This window comes from Ceratotherium simum, chromosome 33 (assembly GCF_057802395.1).
Source record: "Ceratotherium simum simum isolate JZ-2026a chromosome 33, ASM5780239v1, whole genome shotgun sequence".
Lineage (NCBI taxonomy): Eukaryota > Metazoa > Chordata > Mammalia > Perissodactyla > Rhinocerotidae > Ceratotherium > Ceratotherium simum.
Genome location: NC_141932.1, coordinates 17,005,927 through 17,028,343, shown reverse-complemented (window position 1 = coordinate 17,028,343; position 22,417 = coordinate 17,005,927). Strand labels below are relative to the sequence as shown.

Here is a 22,417-nt window from a genome sequence, read left to right as displayed (position 1 = left end):
TTTATTTATTTATTTATTTTCCCCCCAGTGCCCCAGTAGATAGTTGTATGTCATAGTTGCACATCCTTCTAGTTGCTGCACATGGGACGCGGCCCCAGCATGGCCGGAGAAGCAGTGCGTTGGTGCGCGCCTGGGATCCGAACCCAGGCCGCCAGCAGCAGAGCACGAGCACCTAACCGCCAAGCCACGGGGCCGGCCCATGAAATTCTTTTTTCAGGGTTCTTCCATAAACCTTCTATAACTTTCTTTTTACATTCAGAATTCATCCTGTGTCTTCTTTCCTTCCTAGTACTTTAGGGCAAATTTATCTTTATTAAAAACACAAACAAAAATACCTCCATTCTTTAAATCTTCTTTATTGAAAACATACATCTTACTTTCCTTAATTTTTTGTATTGGCATCCTGTGGGTTGGCAGATCCACAAATACCGTCTAGAAATTTGTGTTTCCTCAAAGAAAATTTCTCACCATGGCACAGAACATATTTATCAGTAAACCCAATTATTTTTCCAGTTTCTCTGTAAAAAGAAGCCAAAGGTAGATAAATCTATGTTTAGTAATTAATATCTAATATCTTATGTGGGATTGATCTAGATACTCAATAAATCTTATCATTTAACTTAATTTAGCAGAACTCCAAGGTTTCAAGTTACCAAAAAAGTTTTTTCAAGTTATTTTAAGTACATATACCATAACATTTATTTATTATTAAAACAGTCACCCAAAACTTTTATTTTTTCAGATCTATTTAGTTTACTTGTTCCCAACAAATATTTAGATTGCCTACAAGACTTCGTGAGACATTAGCCAAAATTAGCTATCATCTAATGTATTATTTTTGCTAACAAGTTTTATAACAGATATAACGTGAGTTTCTTTGACCAACAAACCCAGGTAGAATAAACGCTGCGTGTCTGCATCATATCCAGTCTTGATAATTTACATTCATATTTCAATCAAACCAACAAACTTAAATCAGCTTTCATTTACCAAAGGTTATTTTATATCATGTTAACTTAAAAAACATTTGAGTTAGTTTCTCTTACATTTATATAAGTGCTTACTTTAATCCAATTGAATAGAGCTCTTTTAGAAATTATACCATCTGGAGCTAAAAATGTCACACATACATAACATAGACAAACATAACCAGAGACTCTACAGCTATTGTTTTAAAATTATTGCCATGAACCAGGTACAGTAGTACGAAGCTCCCTAGTTATGAATTCAAATTCTCTTTTAAGCTTTTTCTACTAATATTTGTGGAGAAGACACTTAAAATGGTAGATTTGGGGTGAGGGCACTCCATAGGTGGTTTTTCCTTTTGTTCTTCGGTCTTAGGGATTGCTGACGGGCTAGATGACAGTTCCCAGAGAGGTTACAAGCCATTTGAGATCAAGGAAATGGGTGCAATCTGAACTGCCTCTAAATCTCCATTTTCAGTTTTCCAAGGATTTGTAAGATAAGGACAGTTGCTCTTAATTCCTCAGAAATTGTATTGTCACTTAAATGATATTATAGGTTGATCTACCTGTCCAACTGTGTCATCCTTAATTTGCTTATTTCCCTCTGGGGCCTTAGTTTTTGTGTGTGTGTGTGTGTGTGTGTGTGTGTGTGTGTGTGTGAGGAAGATCAGCCCTGAGCTAACATCCACGCTAATCCTCCTCTTTTTGCTGAGGAAGACTGGCCCTGGGCTAACATCTGTGCCCATCTTCCTCCACTTTATATGGGACGCTGCCACAGCATGGCCTGACAAGCGGTGCATCGGTGCACGCCTGGGATCTGAACCCAGGCCGCCAGCAGTAGATCACGTGCGCTTAACTGCTACGCCACCAGGCCGGCCCCTGGGGCCTCAGTTTTATTTTAACTTAAGAAAAAAGGCGTAAAAATATTCCTATCAGGCTCTGAATATCACCTTCCAATTTGGCTGAATTTCTGATCATAAGTTGCTAAATCCTTTCAAATATCTTGTCAGGTTGCAGCCAGGATGAACAGTAACTTAACCTGGCAGTATTGAACAACTCCCTTAATCTTTAACATAGCAGATTCCCAGAAAATCTCTCAGAATCTCATTAACTCTGGGAGGGGCTCATATGAGGCCCTCCTTCAAAGGTAGATTACAGGGGTGTCTGTAAAGCCATGACCTAATACACTTGTCTTTTAGGAACCTTTTATAACTTATTTTCTTCTTCTTGCAATAAAACTTTCAATCAGGTTATTTTGGAATTCTGAAGCCTTAGCTTTTAAGTGCACTTCTTAAACGATCTTATCTAATTGGAACATTCCTTCTAATGGCCAATGTAATTCCCCTGAGGATGAAGGCAGTTTGGTTGGACCCTTAGCTACAAATAGATTGCAATCCGCATTTCTGTCTGACCATCTCTGACCGAAAATGGGGTGCAGCCGCATTATTGTATTTTGAGATCCTAACCTGATGATTATCAAGCCAAGCCCTCAGGAAGCAAAACAAATTTAGTAAGATTTTGCTGTTCTTTGCAAATATTTACAGCTTCCGGAACCTTTCGGTTTTGAACAATTGTGCCACAAGGCAGCACGCTTGACTCCTTAAAGATTAAAGATTTTCCATGTTCCTCAGTTAGTGAGCTCAAAAAGAGCCCAAAGTGGCCACTGCAATGTTAAATTCTCCCGGGTTATCTTGGCAGCTGTTTACAGTATCCCCCATTTTAGGGGGCTTTTTCCAAGGTGGCCACAACAAAAGGTGTTTCTAGGGAATAGTGTGTAGGGTCTAATAGTGCATGAGTGTGAAACAATTAGTATCTAAGAGAGTTTGTTATGGTCACCAAGAAACTCAGTCCTCAGGCAGCTAATTTTAACAAATAAAACAGTCAGACATAGACAGATGTGAACAAACAAAGAAATCCAATATTCTGGGCCTCTAATCCAGGGTACTCTAGGACTCTAACTACCAGTTCAGGACTCTAACCTGATACTTTTATATTGTCTCCCTTAGTGTGGGACTCGGACCCACGATCCCAGCCTTGGGACTCTAACCCAAGGTCGGGACTCTAACCTGACACAAATCTCCCCAGGGTGGGACTCGAACCGACAATCCTGATGAGATTATTAGACAATTTAGCACAGGCGTATTTTAATGAGGACACTCACCCAAAAGGGCGTCTGATCCAGGAGCTGTTTCTTCTCTCAAAAGTAAAAAAGCACCCACGGGCTTAGGGAGCCGAGGTGGGAAATGGGAATCCAATCAGCTGACCCTCCAAACTAAACTGTCTATGCAGAGGCTTAGGGTCCGTGAAGAGACCTCGCACCCCACCCAGGACTCTAGAGCCTCTGGCGAGGGTTCACAGGACCTGGTTCCTTCACTGTCGCTGGAATTTGTTACTGCACAGAAAGGGGGTTCTCTGCTTGATGCACGTAAAAACATCAATAATTACACCACCAGGTTTTGAGAAAAGAAAAGGTTTTATTGTGAGGTTGACCAGCAAGAAGACAGGAGGCAAGGATTTCAAATCTCTCTTCCTGTTCCAGGACGTGGGGCAAAATTTATGGGATAAGGAGGCAGGATCATCTGAAGTGTGGAGGTAGATGATTGGAGGTAAAGAGAGGTGAGCTAATTGATGATCTGCACAACCTTCGTGCTCTTCATAAGACACGTGTTCACAAAATGGTGGTGTTATCATGATCTGAGGGTGGAGTTTTTGGCCCCCTGATGTTAAAGTGTCACCTATCAGCCATTAACGCAGGCCTGGTTGAGGGGTTGGTGGTCTCAACTGACCCCTGGACAAGAGGTCGACTCTCAGTTACTGAAAAACAACTTAAGCACCCATTACCATGGTGACTCAAGTGTCATGGATGTTATCTGTAGAAATCCTAGTGGGAGCCTGATAATATACTGCTTATCTCAAGACTTTAAGAATAATAACTAATGACCATGTGGCCACTGGTTTTGGTGGGAGTGGAGGCGCCCCCACGGCTCCTTGGTGCTCTGGCTCTGCATGGCCTGCACCTGGCTGCGGTACTGCGCACGGCAGCTGTGCGCATCTTCCATGTCCACTCCCGGGCGGGCCAGGCTGCCTGTACCTCCTTGGACGTGGCTGTGTCTCCTCAGCCATGGGGTCCAGCTGCTCCTCCAGCTCCGATTTGTAAGACTTCACCTCCTTCACGGTCTCCTCCGTCAGCACCCGGGGGGATGGAGAGGGTGGGAGCGAGTATGTGGATAAAGGGAGAACAACGGGGCCGGGGAAGGGCAAGATGAGGACAGAGAGACCCCAGAGAGGGAGAGAAGGGAGAGGAGGAAAGGCCAAGAGAAGAAGACAGAGACAGAAGGAGAGATGGGAAGGAAGAGTGTGAGAGACCGAGCTAGCGTGATGGAGGGAGACAGAGAGGAACATGCCCGAGAACCAGAGGGAGGGAAGGCCAGGAGCTCAGATGGAAAAAGGAAGCAAGAAATGAACACAGACCACTAAGAGCTGGTGACAGGGACAGAAAGAAATAACAAATAACGCTGCAATGAACATCCTCGTCCATCTTCATATCTTTCTCTGGCCCCTGCATTGGACCAGACTTGGAGTTTCTGGGATGCAGGACACACAGACACTTAATGTCACTAGACACTGCCAGGTTGCTCTCCAGAACAGTGACCCAGGCCACAATCCCGAGGAGTATTGCAGCTTCCCAGGGGCCCACATCCTCACCAACCTGGCATTTTCTGCTCTTCTGCTCTCTGCTGGGTGATCGGAAACTGACTGGTGTCTGTGGTTGTTTTCCTCTCACTGCCCCTGAGTTTCGGGCTCTCTTCATAGCAGATGCACACTCTCTGCAGGAACTGCCCGTCCATCCCCTCTGTCCCTGTGAGTCTCTTGAGCCTCCAGCCTGAGAGCTTCCCAGGGGCTGATAAAAATGATTGGAATATCAATTGATTGGCTTCAAAATGCTGGAAAAATGGCCTATCAAAAATTAGTAACTGTTGGATTAAATTGGTACAGATTATACTCTCTTGCCAGCTAGGCAACCACAGTGCAACGCCTGCTATGATTTCTATCTAATGAGGAACGTGGGTGCATTGTCATATGTGGGATATGATGCCAGCAAGTCCTGGGGCAGGACGTGTGCACAGTCAGAGCCGCATGCTCTGCAGGGTGAGGAGGAAAGCGGAGTGAGTAAGAATGTGACCCTGGCACCCCTCCTTGTGTTCCAATCCTGGCTCTACCCACTTTTGGCTGTGTGTTGTCACACAAATGACTTTAGCCTTCTGTGCCTCGGTCTCTTCCTCTAGAAATAGGGGCAGTGACACGTCTACCTCAGAGGAGTTTTGTGAAATGTAACGTCTAGGGATTTTTTTTTTTTTCAGATTACTATAATGACTTATTACAAGTGTTATTAGCCCTAGCATTATGCCCAGGCCTGTGCTGGGCGGTGCCTGGGGAAATAGTGGAGAGAACAGCCCTGGCCCTGTCCTTCTGTGGCTCATAGTCCAGTGGAGGAAACAGACCTGTCCCCAGATATGGGTGGGCAGTACTGGGATGGAGGTGCTTGATCCAGCCTGGCAATCAAGGAGGGCTTCCTGGAGGAGGGAACATCAAAGCTGAGACTGGAAGGGTGGGGATTGTGTCAGTCTTTAGCTCACATCCTACCCTGGCCCTCATCCAGATCCCTTTTCCTGATCCATTGAAATATAATAAACACCGCCTGTGTGCACAGTATGAGTCAACCCAGTCGCTTCTTTTAAGCAGCCCAGCCAAGGAAGAGCAGAGCAAAGTGACGGCCTCAGACTGGGGTCCACTCCAGTTCTCCACTTCCTGGCTGTGTGACCTTGCACAAGTGTCTTCAACTCTTGAAGCCAGGTACGTGAGGGTTCTTGTAAATATTCAGTAAGAACATGGTTGCTCTTCAACCTTGTTCCCAACACAGGCACAATTGAGAAAAAGTTAATCTTGTTAATTTACTGTTTTCTTGTTTAACCTGAGGGGTGACTCAAGGGTTGAAAGGATTTATGAGGTTGTCTTGCAGAAGAAAAAGAATGCCTGTAAGGAGGTTATGACCACCAGATCACCAGCCCCCAGCTGCTGCTGGAGCCAAGAAGTCAGGGTGCCCAAGGGCTTATCTGGAGTGAAAGAAACACGGACTTCCTAGTTTCTCTCAAACTCCTCCTGCCAAGCCCCTTAGCTCTGTAAAACCCCCCTGCTTTCTTCCTTTGTTAAGACAGATTAGAAAGAACCTATCCTCCCTCCTTCTCATTCTGTCAATTTGAATAAAACTTTTTCCATCTCCAACCACCAGGGCCTCAGTGATTGGCTTATTGTGCATCAGGCACAAGAACTTGAGATCCAGAGGATCAGTATCACTCTCAGGCAATGCCCTCGTGGGATTAATAGGGCCCAGCTCCCAAGGTTCTTGTGAGGATTCTTTTGAGATCATGAAGTTCTAAGCCCTCAGCAGGGAGCAAGTAGAGAATGTTCGATACAGGTGAGTCCTTGCCTCTCTTCCCTGAAGGCGCGACCCCCACCCTGTCCTGCAGCCCTGCTCCACAGCAAAGAAGCACTCAGAATTCTCTATAGGATTTTTATTGCTGGTGGGGGGTGGGAAGGATATGGGGCATCATGTGGGAAATCTTCTGCACATGAAATTTCAGTGGCTTCTGCTGGGGCACAGCCGGAGAGGAGAGGGGAGGACCCTACGAGCATTTGGTGGAGTGGTGTTGTGGTGATGGCTTGTGTTGTGGTGTAGGCTTGTGAAGTAATTTCTAGGTTGGCTTCGATACGGGTGCCCTGTAGGGAGAGGTGGGGGAGAGGTCATTGTGTTTTGCCTCCCCCTAGAATGCCTAATCCCGCCCCTAACGTGACTCTCTGATCTTTCTCTTCCCCCAAGGGTCATCTCCTGGAATCCCCTCATTCATGGTCTGTTCCTCCCCACTCTACCTCCCCCCAGAATGTCAGCTCCCCGTGGGCTGAGACTTCATCTTGTTGGTCATGATTATTCCCCACACTGGAACAGGTCCTGGCCCTTAGCAGATGCTCCATGAATATCTGAATGTTCTGTTCATGAATGGATGCTTTTCTCACTCCTCAGACAGAGCCACTGGGGGTGAAATGATTATGGAGCATCTACACTGTGCCTGGCACGACGCAAGTCCTCCAGTTTCCTTCCCCCAGAAACACCCATTTTACAGATGCAGACACTGAGGGTCGTGGTCACAAGGGAGGAGTGGGTCTTCCCCAGCCTGTGGATGCAGGTCTGTCCAAGTCCCCTGCTTGGGTCTTTCACCACCACCCAGGATCATGCTCACAGTGAGCCTGGATGGAGTCAGGGAACCTGTCTCCCCAGTCTGAGCACCACAGGGACTTAGTCTCTCCCGGCCTGTTTTCCCATCTGTTCATCGATACACTCCCTCCTTCCCATGTCCTAGGAAGAGTCCTAACCCGGTTGTAGAGGGAGGGTCATCCTTTTTGATCTTGTTGTCGGCTTCCTCGTTCTTGTTCCCCAGAAGTTCTGCAATCACATTCACTACATCCGGGATGAAATCCAAGAAGCCAGAGGGCTCTGGGTCAGCCTGGGCTGGGGCTGGACCTGCCCAGAAGATGGGTAGGGGTGCAAACATTTCAGTATTGGGAGGCCTTAGCATGAGATTCCAGGGAGAGGAAGGGACATCAATGAATGGGATTCTTGGGGCTCATGGTGATAGAATGTGGGTGAAGGGGGGGCACTGGAGCACATGGGGCTGGAGCTGCTGGGAATTACCTTACTCTCACCACTGGACACCCACCCCCTCCCTCGGACCTTTCCAGGTCGTAAAAGCAAGACAGCCAATCCTGGAGGGGTGAGAGTCAGTACGTCATCAGTTGCTAGGGCTCCGCTGGGCAAATTTCCCACCCACAAGACTGCCCTTTAGAGACCCTGAGACCCACCAGGAGGGGTGGGGGGTGGGGGTGATCGGTGGACAGTAGGGGAACCAGGTTACAGGAGGGGCCCCAGAGCTCTCAAGGGTCCTCTAAGCCAGGACTCCAGGCCCGTGGCCAGCTTCGCACTCCCCAACCTCAAACTCCCAGAGTCTCCTCTCCTCTTTTACCTTCGCAGACCATCCACAGAGCCACCAGCAGGACCGGGAGCGACAGGAGGAGCCTCATGGCTGGTGGGAGGGGCACTCTGGAGGCAGAGGCAAGGATGGGGGTGATCAGTGAGACCCTTCTCCCTCCCCCAGGTCCCTCCCGGCAAGTCAGCGAGCACCTACCTGGACCAGTGAGGGACAGGACAGGTGAGCACCTGCCTGGACCAGTGAGGGACAGGTGAGGTGAGGGAGCCTGGCTGGCCTGGGCCTTTATTAGGCTGGGGAGGGGTGGGGCAGGTTGCCCTCCCTCCCCTGGGCCTGCCTCCCTGTGTCCTCTCACCTTTTCCATTTGGGCCCCTTGCTGGTGGGGGTGGGTCGGGTCCCTTTGGCCCAAAGCCTCTTGCTGTTCATCGCCTGCACCTCCAAATCTCCCTGACTGTGGGGACCTCAGCCTGCTCCAGCCCCTCCCCCCAGGGGACAGTCCCCACCCTCCCCTCCTGCTGCAGCCCATTCTCCCAGCCTCAGGGGTCTCAGTCTCTCTCTGGGTGACTCAGGAATCAGTTCACACTGTACCCTCCGCCCCCTCTTCCATGCCGCCCCCTTCTTCACAAGCCTCCTCAGCCCAAACAACTCCCACTCCACACTTTGGGGTCATGCTGTCTGCCCCCCACTCCTACCCCCTCCCCGCCACCTCCAGTCTTATTCTCAGACGCCCCTCAAGTCCCACAACTTGCATCTGGGAGCATGCAGCCCTCCCTGGATGCTCCCTGGGGTCTAACCTTCACAGCCCCCACTCTCCCTTCTGGGGAGGGGTCATTTCAGCCTGTCTAAACCACAAAACCTCAGCTGCAAGGCTCCAGTGTGTGTCCCTCCCTCCGTTACCCGAGGTCCCCTCTTCCACTGTTCCCCCATCTCCAAGCCTTCAGGGCCCCCATAAACACTCCGTCTGCTCTTCTTCACCCTCTCAGGCCCCTCCAGGCACGATGACCCCCCCATCTCCCCTCCCAGCACCCCATCAGCTTCCCAGGGCTGGATCCGGTGCTTCCCCCTCTTCTCAGCTGCCTCTGACCGCCAGTGACCCCGGCCCCAGACTCTAGCTTGGCTGGCCTCGTGCCCCCACAACCACGAGTCAGCCTGGAGATGAAAGGGACACACAGTCACTACCCTGGCAGGATTGCAACACCCCTCTGGCCAGCTCAGCACTTGTGGTCCCTGTCAGCCCCCAGCCGCCTTCCCTGACATCTGCTTCCCTGGTGAGCCAGCCCCCCCAGACACCCACCTGACTGTCTGCCCCTCCTTGCCCTGCCCCAAAGGAAGAGAATGACAACTTGGTTTTTCCAGTCCCATCCTCATCTCAGCTATAGGGGTTTCCGTTTATAGATGGGGAAACTGAGGCTCAGCCAAGAACATTCAGTGGCTCAGAGAGGGGCTAAGTGGACGGGGGGGCTTCTTTATCCCTCTCCTTCCCGGACTTCAGACTGTGTCTCTGGATCCCTGCTTGGATCAGCCTCCACCCCACAGCACCCCTGCTGGCCTGTGTTCCCCTGAGCTCCTTCCCCAGCCCCTGTTCCCCGGGTAGAGCTGACTGGGGCTGTGGTGAGGGGGACGCCGCTCTCTGCTCAGACTCTCCTCTGTGAGGATTCAGAATTCAGCTCTTCCAGGGAGACACATGGCTGGTGCCCCCTCTCTCCCTGATGCCTGGGGGAACAGGCTGAGAGGGGTGGCCCCAGCCCCGGGGCACACAGGGAGCAGTGGAATGCTGAGCGGGGACCAGGCCCCTGGCCTCTGAGCCCACTGACCCTTCCCCTCCTGACTCAGCTCTGGGTGAGTCATCTGTGGGGGGAGCCGCCTCCACGGGGCACTCAAGGTGGGGCTGGGAAGCTCTCGTGGTGCAGAGTGTGCAGGAGCCCAAGCAGGCAGAGCGACGTGGAGAAGGGCAGGCCTGGCCTGTCCCCTGTGGTGGGAACCCTGCTCCCCTCCTCTGAGAACTGAGGGCTTGAGAGAGGAGAGCCCGGGTGCCTCCTGGCTTCAACCCTTGCTTCTCTGAGTGTTAGCTCCACACTTGACCTCCCAGGCCTGACCTCCATGGGGCAGTGCAGACCCTCCCAGGGTGTCCTCTCCCTTCTCTCTGCAGTCTGGTCCCAGCTCCCAGTACGCTGTCAGGATAGACAAGAGGTCCACGTCCCAGCTGGGGGAGAGAAGGAACTGAGACACAGGAGACCCTGCCTCATCCCTCTCTCCCCACTTGTGAGTCAGACCCCAGCCCCATCCCGGGAGCCCCAGGAGTCCTGGAGCCCAGGCCTTTCTCCCCTGGCTGCTTCTTTGTCTCAGGTGCCATCTTGTTTGTCTTCCCTAAACCTTTGCCTCAGACTCCGCTGCAGCTGCCCCGGGTGCCATCTTCCTCTCTCCCCCTCTGGGAAAACCTGTGCCTTTAAGATCAGACCCTCTGAGGATGCAAATGCTAAGCCCCTAATTACTATTTCTAAGTTAACCTGAGCAAATAAACAACTAGAAGGAAAAATTTAAATAGCAATTACCCTAGACTTTTGATAATAGAATTATTCCAAAAACAGCTCTAAAAGGATCCTTACAGCATGCAAATAAAAATCTTTCATAAAAGACTTTGGCCACTTGAACAAGTAACCTCACCTTAGTTCATCTGCCAGAAATACAATTTGGATCCAACTATTCTTTTGAGTTTTGTAACTGAAACATGGCTAAAAGTTTTAAAATGAAAGCTATGAGGTCTCTGCTTATGTCTGTCTCTGTGTCTATGTATCTATGTTATAGAGATGGGATATTTCTCTAGGTCCGGATGGTATTGCTAGAGGTGATTTGTAAAAAGTTCTATTTAAATGGCTTGAAAGTAAGCGCTTATAAATTAAGTATTCCTAAATCTCAGAAAGATGATAAGCTAACTTAAATGCTTTTCAGGTTCATGTGATCTAGGATTAATCTTTAGTACATAAAATCTAGCTTAAGGTCCTTGGTGTAAATTAAAAAACAGGCACGTTTTCAGAGTTGTCGTTCTTGGGTGTAATGGAAATGTACAACTTTCCTCTCTGCCTGGGTTTACTAGTCAAGTGGGCTTGTGCTGCCTCTCTTACAAAATCTGTCAGCAAGAAAGTAATTTAAGATGATGGTTGGCTATTTAATAATGTCTAATCCAAGCATGATTGCTAAAAGCAAGTAATTAAAATAAGTGTAAATAAGGTCAAAGTTTATATTAAGTTAAAATAAATAATGGATAGTCATTGAACACCTAAATCATTTTCCAAACAAGGTAAAATACTAAAACATTAATTACTGAACATAGGTTTACCCACTGTTGGCTTCCGATTGCAAAAACAAAGAAAAGATAAATTTGGGTTTGTTGGTAAACATGTCTTGTGCCACAAGGAAAGATTGCACTATTCAAAGAATATACTTCTAGAAATTATGAAATGTATTTGTAAGTCTGCCAGTCCATAATCTCTTAGTTCTTAGTTTTCGCTAGGAATTGAGGATTCTAAGGGTTAAGAATTCTAATACATGTAACTAAAACTACTAGAAATAAAAGATAACATCTCTGTATGCAAGGAAAGTAAGATGTGTTTCAGTAAAAGAAGGTATGAGGAATGGAAATACATTCTGTTGAGGGGAAAGAAAGTAATTTTCTTTTAAAGAGAGGCTGGCTATTTCAGAATGAGAAAGAAGAAAACACAGGACAAAATCTGAACGTAAAAAGAAAGTTGTAGAAGATTGCTGGAAAGGAATCTTGGGAAATGAATTTTATGAGCCGTCAGGGCTGGCTAAATTTGGAATGAATAAATTTTAATATTAAAATAAGCTGATGCAAATTGAAATTTGGCTTTCTTTTCTGTTAAGAGGACTAGGTTTTCTTGGGCGATTGCTCTGCTCTTGGTAACAGATTGTGAAAGCTTCTTTACCTTTAAGCAATATGCCTAGAAAACAGAGATTTTTGTGTTTTGTCTAAATAATTTCCTGTGTTGTTTCTACTGGCTCTTTAATTGCTTAAGAAAATTGAGTCTTCTTAGCATTGAAGGAGTTAAGTTTTGCTTATAACTATGTAACCTTTTGTACTCGCCTTTGAAACCTATTATTGTTACTTTGATCAAATAGATACTTAAGTATTATTTCATAATGATCTATGATGGTATTTGGTCAAGTGTCCAAACCTTTTGATATTTTTGACAAGCTTCCCAAAATATTCAAATTCTAAATGATATTTTTTGACCACAATGTAACTTTGAGATTTTCCAGAAGGCACCTGGGACACTCAAAGGATTTATCCCCTCTCCTTATAAAAAGAGAGATATTACACTAATTAGGCTTATTTCGTATGTCAAATTACATGAGGAGCATGGTTGAATAAGCGATGAGACGTTTTAGGTTATATTGAATGTGGTTGAATGTTACTAAAAAGTGTTCTAGAAATTGTATAGAACTCCTAAACATCCAATATGTCATAATATAATGTTATTACCTGTAATTCTAGTGACTATCTAAAATGTACGTCACAAAAATACCCAAATTTTCTTGTCCATTGTATTTACCCATTGCCTTTAAAAAAAGGGGGGTGGGCAGGGGCCGGCCCAGTGGCACAAGCAGTTAAGTGCTCGCTCCGCTGTGGTGGCCCAGGGTTCGCCAGTTCGGATCCCAGGCGTGCACCGACGTACCCCTTGGCAAGCCATGCTGTGGCAGCGTCCCATATAAAGTGGAGGAAGATGGGCACAGATGTTAGCCCAGGGCCAGTCTTCCTCAGCAAAAAGAGGACGATTGGCAGATGTTAGCACAGGGCTAATCTTCCTGCCCTCGCCCCCCCAAAAAACATCTTCTGTCAGTTACAATTATTGTTTTACTCCCATGGCTTTACAAATAGGTTTCACTTGCAAGGAGGTTCATGGAAAAGACTTTGACAAGTACTCTGGAATATAGGTTTTGATAAATTTAAGATCGTAACGCTGAGCTGGGTGGGAGTTTCTGGAACTCGAATGGAGGACTGGTTGCTTTGGTGTTTTATTTTCCAGATGTGAAGGACCCCTTTTCTCCTCTCCTTTAAGCTATGTGTAACTTACAGCAATTTGCTAAAGTGTATCTTTGCAACAAGGGTTGAAGCATTCATCTTTCCCTCTCTACCTGATCATTCAAGAATTTGGAGGCTCTTAAGTATTCTTTTCATGGCAGTATATGTATTTGCACGGGTCCAGTGAAGGTCTGTTCTTCTCCTCGTAACAGACCACAATTGAAAATATTAGCTACATTACCAAAACTGACTAGAGTGTTATATTCAAGAAAGATGTACATAGCTGCCTCCTCCTCAGACCCAGGAGTCCATCCCCCAGCCCCTCCTCCCTCAGACCCAGGAGTCCAGGCCCCCAGCCCCTCCTCCCTCAGACCCTGGGGTCCTGGCCCCAGCCCTGACTCCTACCCTTGGGCCCCAGGCTCACATGTGTATTTCCTAGCTAGAGACATGACAGTGCTCTCCTCCCCGGGCCACCGGTGGTAGACCAGTGCTCCACCCAGGGCCAGACACAGCGTGATGCTCTGCAGGTAGTGGGCCACAAGGATTCCTGCGGGTGAGATGGCGGATGTTACCTGGGTCTGGCGGTTTCTGTCCAGCCAGACTCCTGCTCCAAGCAGCCACACTCACTCATCCATGATCAGAAAATGTGTGAGGAGCAGAATCCAGGCCTTTCCAACTCCCAAGCCTGGGCTTTGAACCACCCGGCCACTGCGAGAGGCAGGAGGGAGGGTTGGCAGGACCACATCTGCCCCTGGTTCAAATCCCGGCCCCAGTCCTTGCAGGTAGAGTCACCGCGGGCCACTGGCGTCACCTCTCTGCAAACAAGACAACCTCTCGAGGCTGTGAGGACAACCAAGGAGTGGATGCGGGTGCAGTGTCCAGAGCGTGCCCGGCACACAGCCGACACTCAGCCATCGCTGGGACTCACCATGTTGGCATCTCCGACTGGTCCTCTGCCCCCAGGCAGGAAGGTCGGCTCTGAGGCCCCAAGAGTGTTAGCTAACGAGTGAGTGTCGCCTGCTGGGCTGAAGGCCTCAAGCCCAAGGACCAAGACTCCTTTGTGTCTCCCTTTGGAGCCCAGGAGAGTAGACACCACAGATGTGATCGCGCAAGAGGGGAAGCACCGGGGAGGGACAGAGAGTGGGGAACGCCGAGGAAGTGACAGAGAACCAGATAGCAGAAGAAACCTAGGTAGAGACAGGGACACAGAATCAGAGATGGAGAGAGAAAGACAATGGAAGATTCCCTGGTGAGATCGAGCAGACACACAGGCTGAGAGGTCACAACCCAGCAAGAAAGAGGAAGTCCCAAGGACAAGGAGGGCACAGAGGCGGGGGGCTCAGAGGTCTGTGAGGGCAGAGAGGAGGCCTCCAGCAGGGAGAGAGCAGAGATAATGATGGGGTGAGAGGACAGAGGGAGGTGGGGCGGCCACCCCCTGGCGTCTCCTGCTCTGCTGGGCCCATCAGGATTCCTTGGGGACGTCGCCTGGGGCAGGAAGGGCAGCCACCCAGGCAGGTGCTCAGGTGAGGCCCCACACGAGGGGGGCCGTTCTTGCCCCAGGCGGACAGGACGTCCCCCCTCCACACCCGGGGCTCCGGGGCCTCTGGGCCATCCCTTGGGCGGTGCCCTCTCCACCTTCCCGCAGACCAGAACCCAACCCCCATTGAGAGAAGCGTCCCTGTCACTCCAGGAGGGACGGGCCCCCCTGTAGGAGCTCTCCTGGCCTGACCCTTCCTGGGAGGGTCCCTCACCACAGGATTGACGTCACCGTGTGATGATCTGTTTAAGGCCAATGTCCCCACTGGCCTGGGAGCCCCGGGAGGGAGGAAGGGGCCGTCTGGGTCTCTCTGGGTCCCAGCACCGCCTGCCCAGGGCCGGGCACCCGCCAGGTGCTCGGAAGGAAGCAGAGGCCCCAGAGAAGGAGAGAGAGGACCAGGGAGAAGCCGGGCTCTCGAGTCAGGCCGAGATGCAATTCCAGCTCCTGTGCCTCCTGCCCTGGGATCCCGGGGGACTCATGTCGCCCCGGGCCTTGTCCCCTCATCTGTGAGATGGGGCCATGAACACACCGACCCACCCCGCCCACTGTGGGGGCCACGGGATCCAACACGCAGGGACCCTCACTGTGCATCTGGCCTGCGCTGAGGGCCGGGGATGGGCTCTGCCACTGCGTCCTTCACCGAGGGGGCTCGCTGCCCTTCTGCCATGTGACAGATGAGGGAAGTGAGGCTCAGAGGGGTGGGGCCACCAGAGGTCTGAGTCCAACATCTGTGCTAGTTCCTGTGTGCCAGCTCTGCCCTGGCCCAGTTGCCCTGATTTGATTAGTGTTTGAGGGGAGAAGACACACCCGTAAGAACTGGGGGACAGAAGTGGCACTGGTGGCCTTGGGCTCCAGGGAAGGGGGAGCTGGAGGCCAGTGTTGGGGAGCACAGAAGGACGATGTCCGCGTTTGCAGGGGTGCGTGGTGCCCTAGAGAAGAGCACGGACCCCGGAGTCCAACCCGCTGTGTGTCCTTGGAGAAGCTCTTCCCCTCTCTGGGCCTCGATGATGAGGCAATGGCAGCACCTGGCACACAGGGCTGTCGAGAGGATTCCACCAGCCATTCTCCTCACGGCTCCGTCCCCAGGGCCTAGAATGACTGAATGAGGGACAGGACACATGTAATATGCTTGGGGCCTGAGAAAGGGCAAGACATCAGAAATGGGACCTGCCATCACCCCCGCTCACTCGTGTTCGGTGTTTTCTGAGCACCTCCTCTGTTCCAGGCACAGTTCCAGGCCTGGGGCACACAGTGGGGGGTAAGACAGGCAAGTTCCTGCCCCGAAAGAGCAGAGATCCTGTGTGGGAGACAGGCGGTTCCAGCGAGACCACTTCAGAGGGAAGAGCGACAAAGACCAGGGACAGAGTGAGGACACAACACAGACACGAGTGACACTGTGGTCCTGGCAGGTCTCTTAATGAGGAAGATGTGTGTGCCCTGACCAGAGAGACGAATTCCAGGCAGGAGGGACAGCATGTGCAAAGGTCCTGGGGGAGGAGGACACAGTGGTTCCAGGGAGGATCAGAAAAGCCCCGGGGCCCCACAGCAGTGAGTGTGTGAGCAGCTGGGCAATGCTGTCAGAGGTTAGCAGGGGACGGAACAGGCTTCCCCCTGTCCTGAGGCCCCTCATTCCATGGGACCCCCTCGATGCAGCCTCACCTCGGAGGCCTCTCATGCCCCCGTCCTCCGTGTCCTGGATTTGATGACCCTTTGGGGCCCTTCCCTCCTTCCTCACCTGTCCAGCTGTTCCCTTCTCCCTGCCATGGTCACCCCTTCTCTCCCTGAGGAAGCTCAGAGGTGAGGCCTCAACCGAGAAGCTCCCTCGCCTGCGGCAGGCAGAGGCCCAGGCTCTCCCCGACCCTCCGGGGATGCTGGCTTCCTGCCCTCACAGCCTCGTCCCTCTGTCCTCCCTGCCCAGGAGCCAGCTCTCCCCACAGAGCAAATGGCAGCGCAGACAGACTCCGATGCAGGAATCAGCAACTCCATCCTTCCCGTCATTCAGGCCCAAACCACGGGGTCATCCTGACACCTCTCTGACGCCTCATCCTGATGTCCCCTCCATCAGCACGTCCACCGGCTACACTTCCAAAGTCCATCCAGCCCCACACCTCTCCCCCCTCCGCTGCCCTGGGGGAACCCCCTGTAGTCTGTCCTCCTCATGTCAGCACCAGGCGCCTCAGACCCCGTCCCTCTCATGCTCAGACCTCGGGCGGCCCTGAGTCCTTCAGGGTCAAGGCTAAAGTACAGCCCCACGCCTGTCCCCGGAGGGGCCCAGTGCCAGGCGGGCCCAGGCTGTTTGCTTTGGCCTCAGAAGTTGCTGGCAGGGTGGGTGGGGGAGCTCCTCTGGGTAATGAGGGTTCATCTCTGCCCAGCTACCTCCCTTCTCACCATGTGCATGTGGGTGACAGACGGGGTTTCAGTTCCTGTCTGGAGGGGATCAGGGGTGTCAGCTCATCTGAGCCCTAGGTGGCAAAAGGGACAGCTTCTCAACCTCCCCTTCAGAGGCCTGAGCCACAGGGGACCCACCCGCACAGCCCCCACAGCCCTCACCCCTCTCCCCCCACCTCTGGGTCAGACCCCAGTCCTGGAGCCCAGGCCCTTCTCCCCCTCAGACACAGTCATTGATTCTGAAGCCTTTCCAGGTGCTTGAATTCTTGTGCTTGGTGAGGGCACCGCAGGGGTGAATGTCCAGAGGCCCCCAGAGCCCAGTGTGTGGAGGGGGGACGTCCTGTCCGGCTGGGGCCAAGGATGCCCCACCTGCGCTCCCCCCTGGATGGCTGCCATTCTTGCCCCAGGTGACGTCCCCAAGGAATCCTGATGGGCCAGCCGAGCAGGGGAGAGGCCTGGGGGTGGCTGCCCCACTTCCGTCTGTCCTCTCACCGCATCTTTATCTCTGCTCTCTCCCTGCTGGAGGCCTCCTCTCTGCTCTCACAGACCTCTGACCCACTGTCTCTCCTTCTCTTGGGGTTTTGAACTCACCAGTTTCTTTTTTGTTTGTTTTTTTTTTTTTTGGTGAGAAAGATTGCCCCTGAGCTAACATCTGTGCCCATCTTCCTCTATTTTGTATATGGGACGCTGCCACAGCATGGCTGACAAGTGGCGTGTAGGGCCACACCTGGGATCCAAAAGGGCAAACTCTGGGACGCTGAAGAGAAGCACGCAAACTTAACCACTATGCCACTGGACCAGTGCCCTGAAGTCACCAGGTTCTTCATGGCCCCTCCAGACCCTGCAGAGTGGCCCCTGGTGGAGAACTGCTGGTCCTGACCCAGCCCAGCCTCGGGAGCTCACGGGCCACGGGGAGCTGGGTCTGGATGGGAGCAGGAGGGAACAATAGAGGGTAGGGAGCTCGAGTTGCAGGAAGGAGGAGATGTTCCCAAAAAGGCCTGTACGAGGGCAGTCTGGGCAGCGAGCTGTGCAGCTCTGGAGGGTGAGCACCTGGGCCTGAGGCCCCGGGAATGTGCTCGGGGAGCAGAGAGGATGGGGTGCAGGTGGAAACGAGCCAGATCCATCGGGGCTGGCATGTGGGCACCGGGAAGGAGACTCAGGCAGGTGGGACCTCGCACTGACTGGGGTCCTCACAGGCTCCCAGGGGCTGCTTTGTCTGCTCGCCCCCTGCAGGGGACCAGGGTGGGGGACTGCAGTGTCACTTGGTGGTGGTGGCCCCATCAGGATCGTGCTGGAGAGAAGGAGCCGAATCCAGTTAATATCAGGGGCAGATATTGAGTCGGGCAGACTGAGCAGAGGGAAGAGTCCACGGGGCGGAAGGGACTGTGTGCGGGGGGCTGATGGCAGAGAGAGAGCGATCTCTGGGCTCGCAGGGCTGGCTGTGCTCAGGGAGGAGGAAGTGGATCTATTGGAAGCTGTGACCCAGCCCCCAGGGCCTCCCAGCTGTGTGTGAGGAGCCGGGTCTCCTGGGCACTGGGGAGCCATGGATGGTCGTGAGCTGGGGGAACAGGGTCAGCTGTTGCTGTAACCAGGTTCCTCTGTGGCTGTCTGTGAAGGTGCTTGGAGAGGGTGCGACTGGGGCAGGGGAGCAGAGGGGAGGGTGGGCTGGGGGACAGGGTTGAGGCAGGCCCAGGAGGGAGAGGGATGGTCAGAGAGATTATTAGGGGTCTCATGGCCTGAGTCCCAATAGCTGCCAGAGCTCTCTGTTCCTCTAGACAGTTCCTTTTCCCTCTCTGGGCCTCAGTTTCCCCCTCAATTAAATGAGTGGAGGAGCCCGGCCAGAGCTGTGCTGTCAGGGTTTAACAGCTGGCTAGACGGGTAGAATTGCACCATCTCCTCGTTAGGAGAAGAGATGGGCACAGCGGCCCACGCGAGCCCACAGGGGCCAGCTCAGGCCCCAACCCCAGCCACCCAGAGGACCCTACCTGGGCCGATCTGGGACCCCTTGGCCTCCCTGGTCCCACTGGCAGCCCCCACCCAGCTGTGCCCGCAAACGTGAGACCCCCACGACTGTCCCCTCACTCCCGCCCTGCTCCCTGGGGCCAGCCGGGCCTGTGCCTCTGCTTTTCTTTGTCTGGGAAGCGTCTCCATGCTCTGTGCTCAGTCCTGTCCCAGTGCCCTCGTTCTCCCCCTCCCTCCCCAACCTCTGTGTCTCCTTGTCCCTGCGTGTCCCCACTGTCCAGTGTCCTCTGGGCTTCCTCTTTCTCACTGGGTTGTGTCCTCTCACTCTGTCTCTGTCTGCCTTGGTCCTTGGGCTCGAGGCCTTCAGCCCAGCGGGGGACAGTCACTTGTTAGCTAACCCTCTGGGAGGCCTCAGGGCCATCCCTCTGGAGAGAAAGAGGACTAGACAGAAGTCTCCACATGGCGAGTCCTGCCTGAGGGCAGACCCAGAGGCTCCAGCAGCGGGGAGCCTGGAAGGCGACTTGGAGCAGGAATCTGGCTGGACAGACAGTGCCAGGCCCAGAATCCTCAGGGCTCACTAGCTGCAGAGCATCACGCCGTGTCTGGCCCTGGGTGGAGAGCTGGTCTGCCACCAGCGGCCCGGGGAGGAGGGCACTGTCATGTCTCTAGCTGGGAAATAATACACATGTGAATCTGGGGCGCAAGGGTAGAGTCAGGGCTGGGGTCCGGACTCCTGTGTCCCAGGGAGGAGGGGCTGGGGCCCGACTCTTCGTTATGAGGAAGGAGGGGCTGGGGGCCTGGACCCCTGGGTCTGAGGGAGGAGGGGCTGGGGCCAGACTCTTGGTTCTGAGGAAGGAGAGGTTGGGGGCCTGGACCCCTGGGTCTGAGGGAGGAGGGGCTGTGAGTCTGGACCCCGGGGTCTGAGGGAGGAGGGGCTGTGAGTCTGACCTTGGGGTATGAGAGAGGAGGGGGTGGGGGCCTGGACCCCGGGGTCTGAGGCAGGAGGAGAACCTGGGATCCCAGAGGCCCAAGTCCCCTTGGGAACCTGCCCCACCCCTACCCTCTCTCACAGTGAACAACTTGGTGGCGACGGTCACGCTGGGCCAGGCAGGCATGCACGCCACCTACTACCACAAAGCCAGTGACCATGTGAGCTCATCTGGCACCGGCTCAAGGATCCACGTCCGGGCGGGGGTGGCCGGGGGCTGGAGTGCCCAGGAGCCCAGGCGGGAAGCTGACTCTGCTGCCCTGGCCCCTCAGCTGCAGGTGGGCGTGGAGTTTGAGGCCAGCACAAGGATGCAGGACACCAGTGTCTCCTTCGGGTACCAGCTGGACCTGCCCAAGGCCAACCTGCTCTTCAAAGGTACAGGCCTCAGTCTCCCTCCTGGAGGATGAGTGAGAGGGGACTCAGCTCTAGAGGGTGTGCAGACCAGAGGAGATGGTACGGGCCTCACTCTCCTCCTGGGGACGGGCGAGAGATGACTCGGCTCTAGAGGGTGTGTAGGCCACAGAAGATGGTGTGGGCAGTGAGCTGGGACTGTTAGGGGTCTGCAGACTCCCCAGGATGCTTTTTCAGAAGGTGGGAGCAAGGGCCCCGAGCTTCACACCCGCCACGCCCCTCCCCACCCCGCCAGCAGCCCCTCTCCCCACTCTCTGCCCTCGGCCCTCCCTCTCCTTTGTTGTGAGTGGACTGCAGCTTGGAGCCCATCCACCCCACTCGTCTCACATTAGTGGAAACGGAGGCGCCTGGAGGTTGCACAGTCATGGCCAGATCCAGAACCTCCTCCTGGGCTGACTGGGTCTAGTCTTCAGTCTTCAGTCTCTTCAGGGACCTCAGTGGTTCTCAATGTGGGGTGTGTGAAGACGCCCCCCCCCCCGCCGCTGCTGCCTCAGTCTGCCTGGGCAAGGCTCTGAGGTGGTGTTGAGGTCCAGGGTCTCTGCCTCTGAGGCCCGCCCTGCGGCCTCCTGACCCTGGCTCTGCACTCAGCCTGGTGTCAGGGGGTTGGGATCCAGGTCGGCTGCTTCTCTGCTCCCCTTAAGCGAGCGATCACTTCTTTCCAAGGGTGCGAGGACAGCTCCATGCACTCACACATCTGGAAGGCTCTGGGACCCAGAGGAGATTTCAGTCTCTCATTCGGCAGATTCTGAGCATCAGCTCTGCTCAGCCGTGTGCTGAGGGTGCTGGGGACACCACGGTGACCAGGCCCTGTCCTCACAGGGCACACAGTGGAGGGGACAGGCCCATTCCCAGAGAGTGATGACTTCGTGTGGACACAGCTGGGCTGGGGGAGCCGTGGGGGGTGGAGGGCTTCCTGGAGGGGGAGGTCACTGAGCTGAGAGCTGAGGAGGAAGAGGAATAAGGCAGTTGCTCTCAGGGGCGAGGGACCTGATGCGGGAACCGTGTGGTCGGAGGTCTGGGAACCGGCAGGCTGGCTGGTGGCATCTGAGGCGGCCTGGTTGCCACCCCACGGGGACAGGGCGGGCGGCCGGCACCGGCTCTCAGCACAGCCGTCCCCCACAGGCTCCGTGGACAGCAACTGGATCGTGGGCGCCACGCTGGAGAAGAAGCTGCCCCCGCTGCCCCTGACGCTGGCCCTCGGGGCCTTCCTGAACCACCGCAAGAACAAGTTCCAGTGCGGCTTCGGCCTCACCATCGGCTGAGCCCTCCTGCCCGCCTTCCACGCCCTCCCCCTCCAGACCCCTCCCCGCCCCTGCCTCGTGGGGGGGGGACCCAGCCCCCTTCCGGCCCTCCCCTCCCTCCTCGGGGGTCCGGGGGCAGCGGAACGGAGGGGACCCACCGCCCCAGCAGCTGAGGGGGCTCCGGAACCACGGGGGCTCCAGGGTCGGAGCAGCAGGGGCAGCGCGCCCCGGGCCCGGGGTCCGGGAGGGGATTCCAGGATCCGGGACGACGCGGGATTCTGAGCACCAGGGGCAGAGGCGGCCACAACCTCAGGGAGGTGTCGGGGCGTCCCAGTCCCCCGAAGGTCCCTGGGCCCGGCCCCGAGGGGGCAGTGCAGAGAGGAGCTTCCCCACCCCCGTCCTCCGCCCCGCCCCCTTCCCCTCCCAGCCCCTCCGTAGAAATCATGTTTATAAGTTATGGAAGAACCGGGACATTTTACAGAAAAAAAAAAAAGAACAAAAAATATACATAAAAAAGCGAAACGGGAGGCCTGGGTTGTCCTGCTCGTGTCTCTGACCTCTGCCCATCCCGTCTGTCCCGACCTTCCCACGGTGGCCGGTAGGGGGCGCTGCAGTGTTCGCGCTCAGAAGGCTGACGCCACCCACAGGGGGTCAAGCCAGGCCGCTGCCTGGACCCAGCTCACAGGGGAATGGCCCAGCCCTGCATCACACAGCCCCTGACTTGTGCCCTGCTGGGGCATCACAGGCCTTCCCTCAGCAGGAGGGCGCGGTCTTTCGGTCCCTTGACCCAGCTTGTGCTGGCCAGAGTGGCTGCAGAGGACTTTGTCCCTGGGAGCTGTGGACA

At 53.7% G+C, this 22,417-nt stretch overlaps 2 protein-coding genes across 2 annotated transcripts; one reads left to right on the top strand and one right to left on the bottom strand.

Annotated features, from left to right (window-relative positions):
• Positions 1–6,523: 6,523 nt before the first annotated feature.
• On the bottom strand, positions 6,524–8,120 carry LOC147912864 (apolipoprotein C-I, basic form-like). Its single transcript, XM_087421583.1, has 3 exons — positions 8,042–8,120; positions 7,395–7,542; positions 6,524–6,743 (listed from the first exon to the last, which is right to left on the bottom strand). The coding sequence occupies exons 1-3, from the start codon at positions 8,097–8,099 to the stop codon at positions 6,719–6,721; spliced, it is 231 nt and encodes a 76-aa protein (XP_087277709.1). The 5' UTR covers positions 8,100–8,120; the 3' UTR covers positions 6,524–6,718.
• Positions 8,121–18,041: 9,921 nt separating this feature from the next.
• LOC147912863 (mitochondrial import receptor subunit TOM40 homolog) lies at positions 18,042–21,799 on the top strand. Its single transcript, XM_087421927.1, has 3 exons — positions 18,042–18,135; positions 20,006–20,296; positions 21,455–21,799. The coding sequence occupies exons 1-3, from the start codon at positions 18,042–18,044 to the stop codon at positions 21,592–21,594; spliced, it is 525 nt and encodes a 174-aa protein (XP_087278053.1). The 3' UTR covers positions 21,595–21,799.
• The last annotated feature ends 618 nt before the right edge of the window (positions 21,800–22,417 follow it).

What these genes read in the sequence shown, in the direction of transcription:
- LOC147912864 (XM_087421583.1), bottom strand. Translation starts at nt 8,099, where the DNA reads ATGAGGCTCCTCCTGTCGCTCCCGGTCCTGCTGGTGGCTCTGTGGATG. An exon ending in TCTGTGGATGGTCTGCGAAG is followed by an intron (nt 7,543 to 8,041) that starts GTAAAAGAGGAG and finishes TCTTCTGGGCAG; the next exon opens with GTCCAGCCCCAGCCCAGGCT. An exon ending in GACCCTCCCTCTACAACCGG is followed by an intron (nt 6,744 to 7,394) that starts GTTAGGACTCTT and finishes CTCTCCCTACAG; the next exon opens with GGCACCCGTATCGAAGCCAA.
- LOC147912863 (XM_087421927.1), top strand. Translation starts at nt 18,042, where the DNA reads ATGTGCTCGGGGAGCAGAGAGGATGGGGTGCAGGTGGAAACGAGCCAG. An exon ending in CGGGAAGGAGACTCAGGCAG is followed by an intron (nt 18,136 to 20,005) that starts GTGGGACCTCGC and finishes CCTCTCTCACAG; the next exon opens with TGAACAACTTGGTGGCGACG. An exon ending in GGCCAACCTGCTCTTCAAAG is followed by an intron (nt 20,297 to 21,454) that starts GTACAGGCCTCA and finishes CGTCCCCCACAG; the next exon opens with GCTCCGTGGACAGCAACTGG.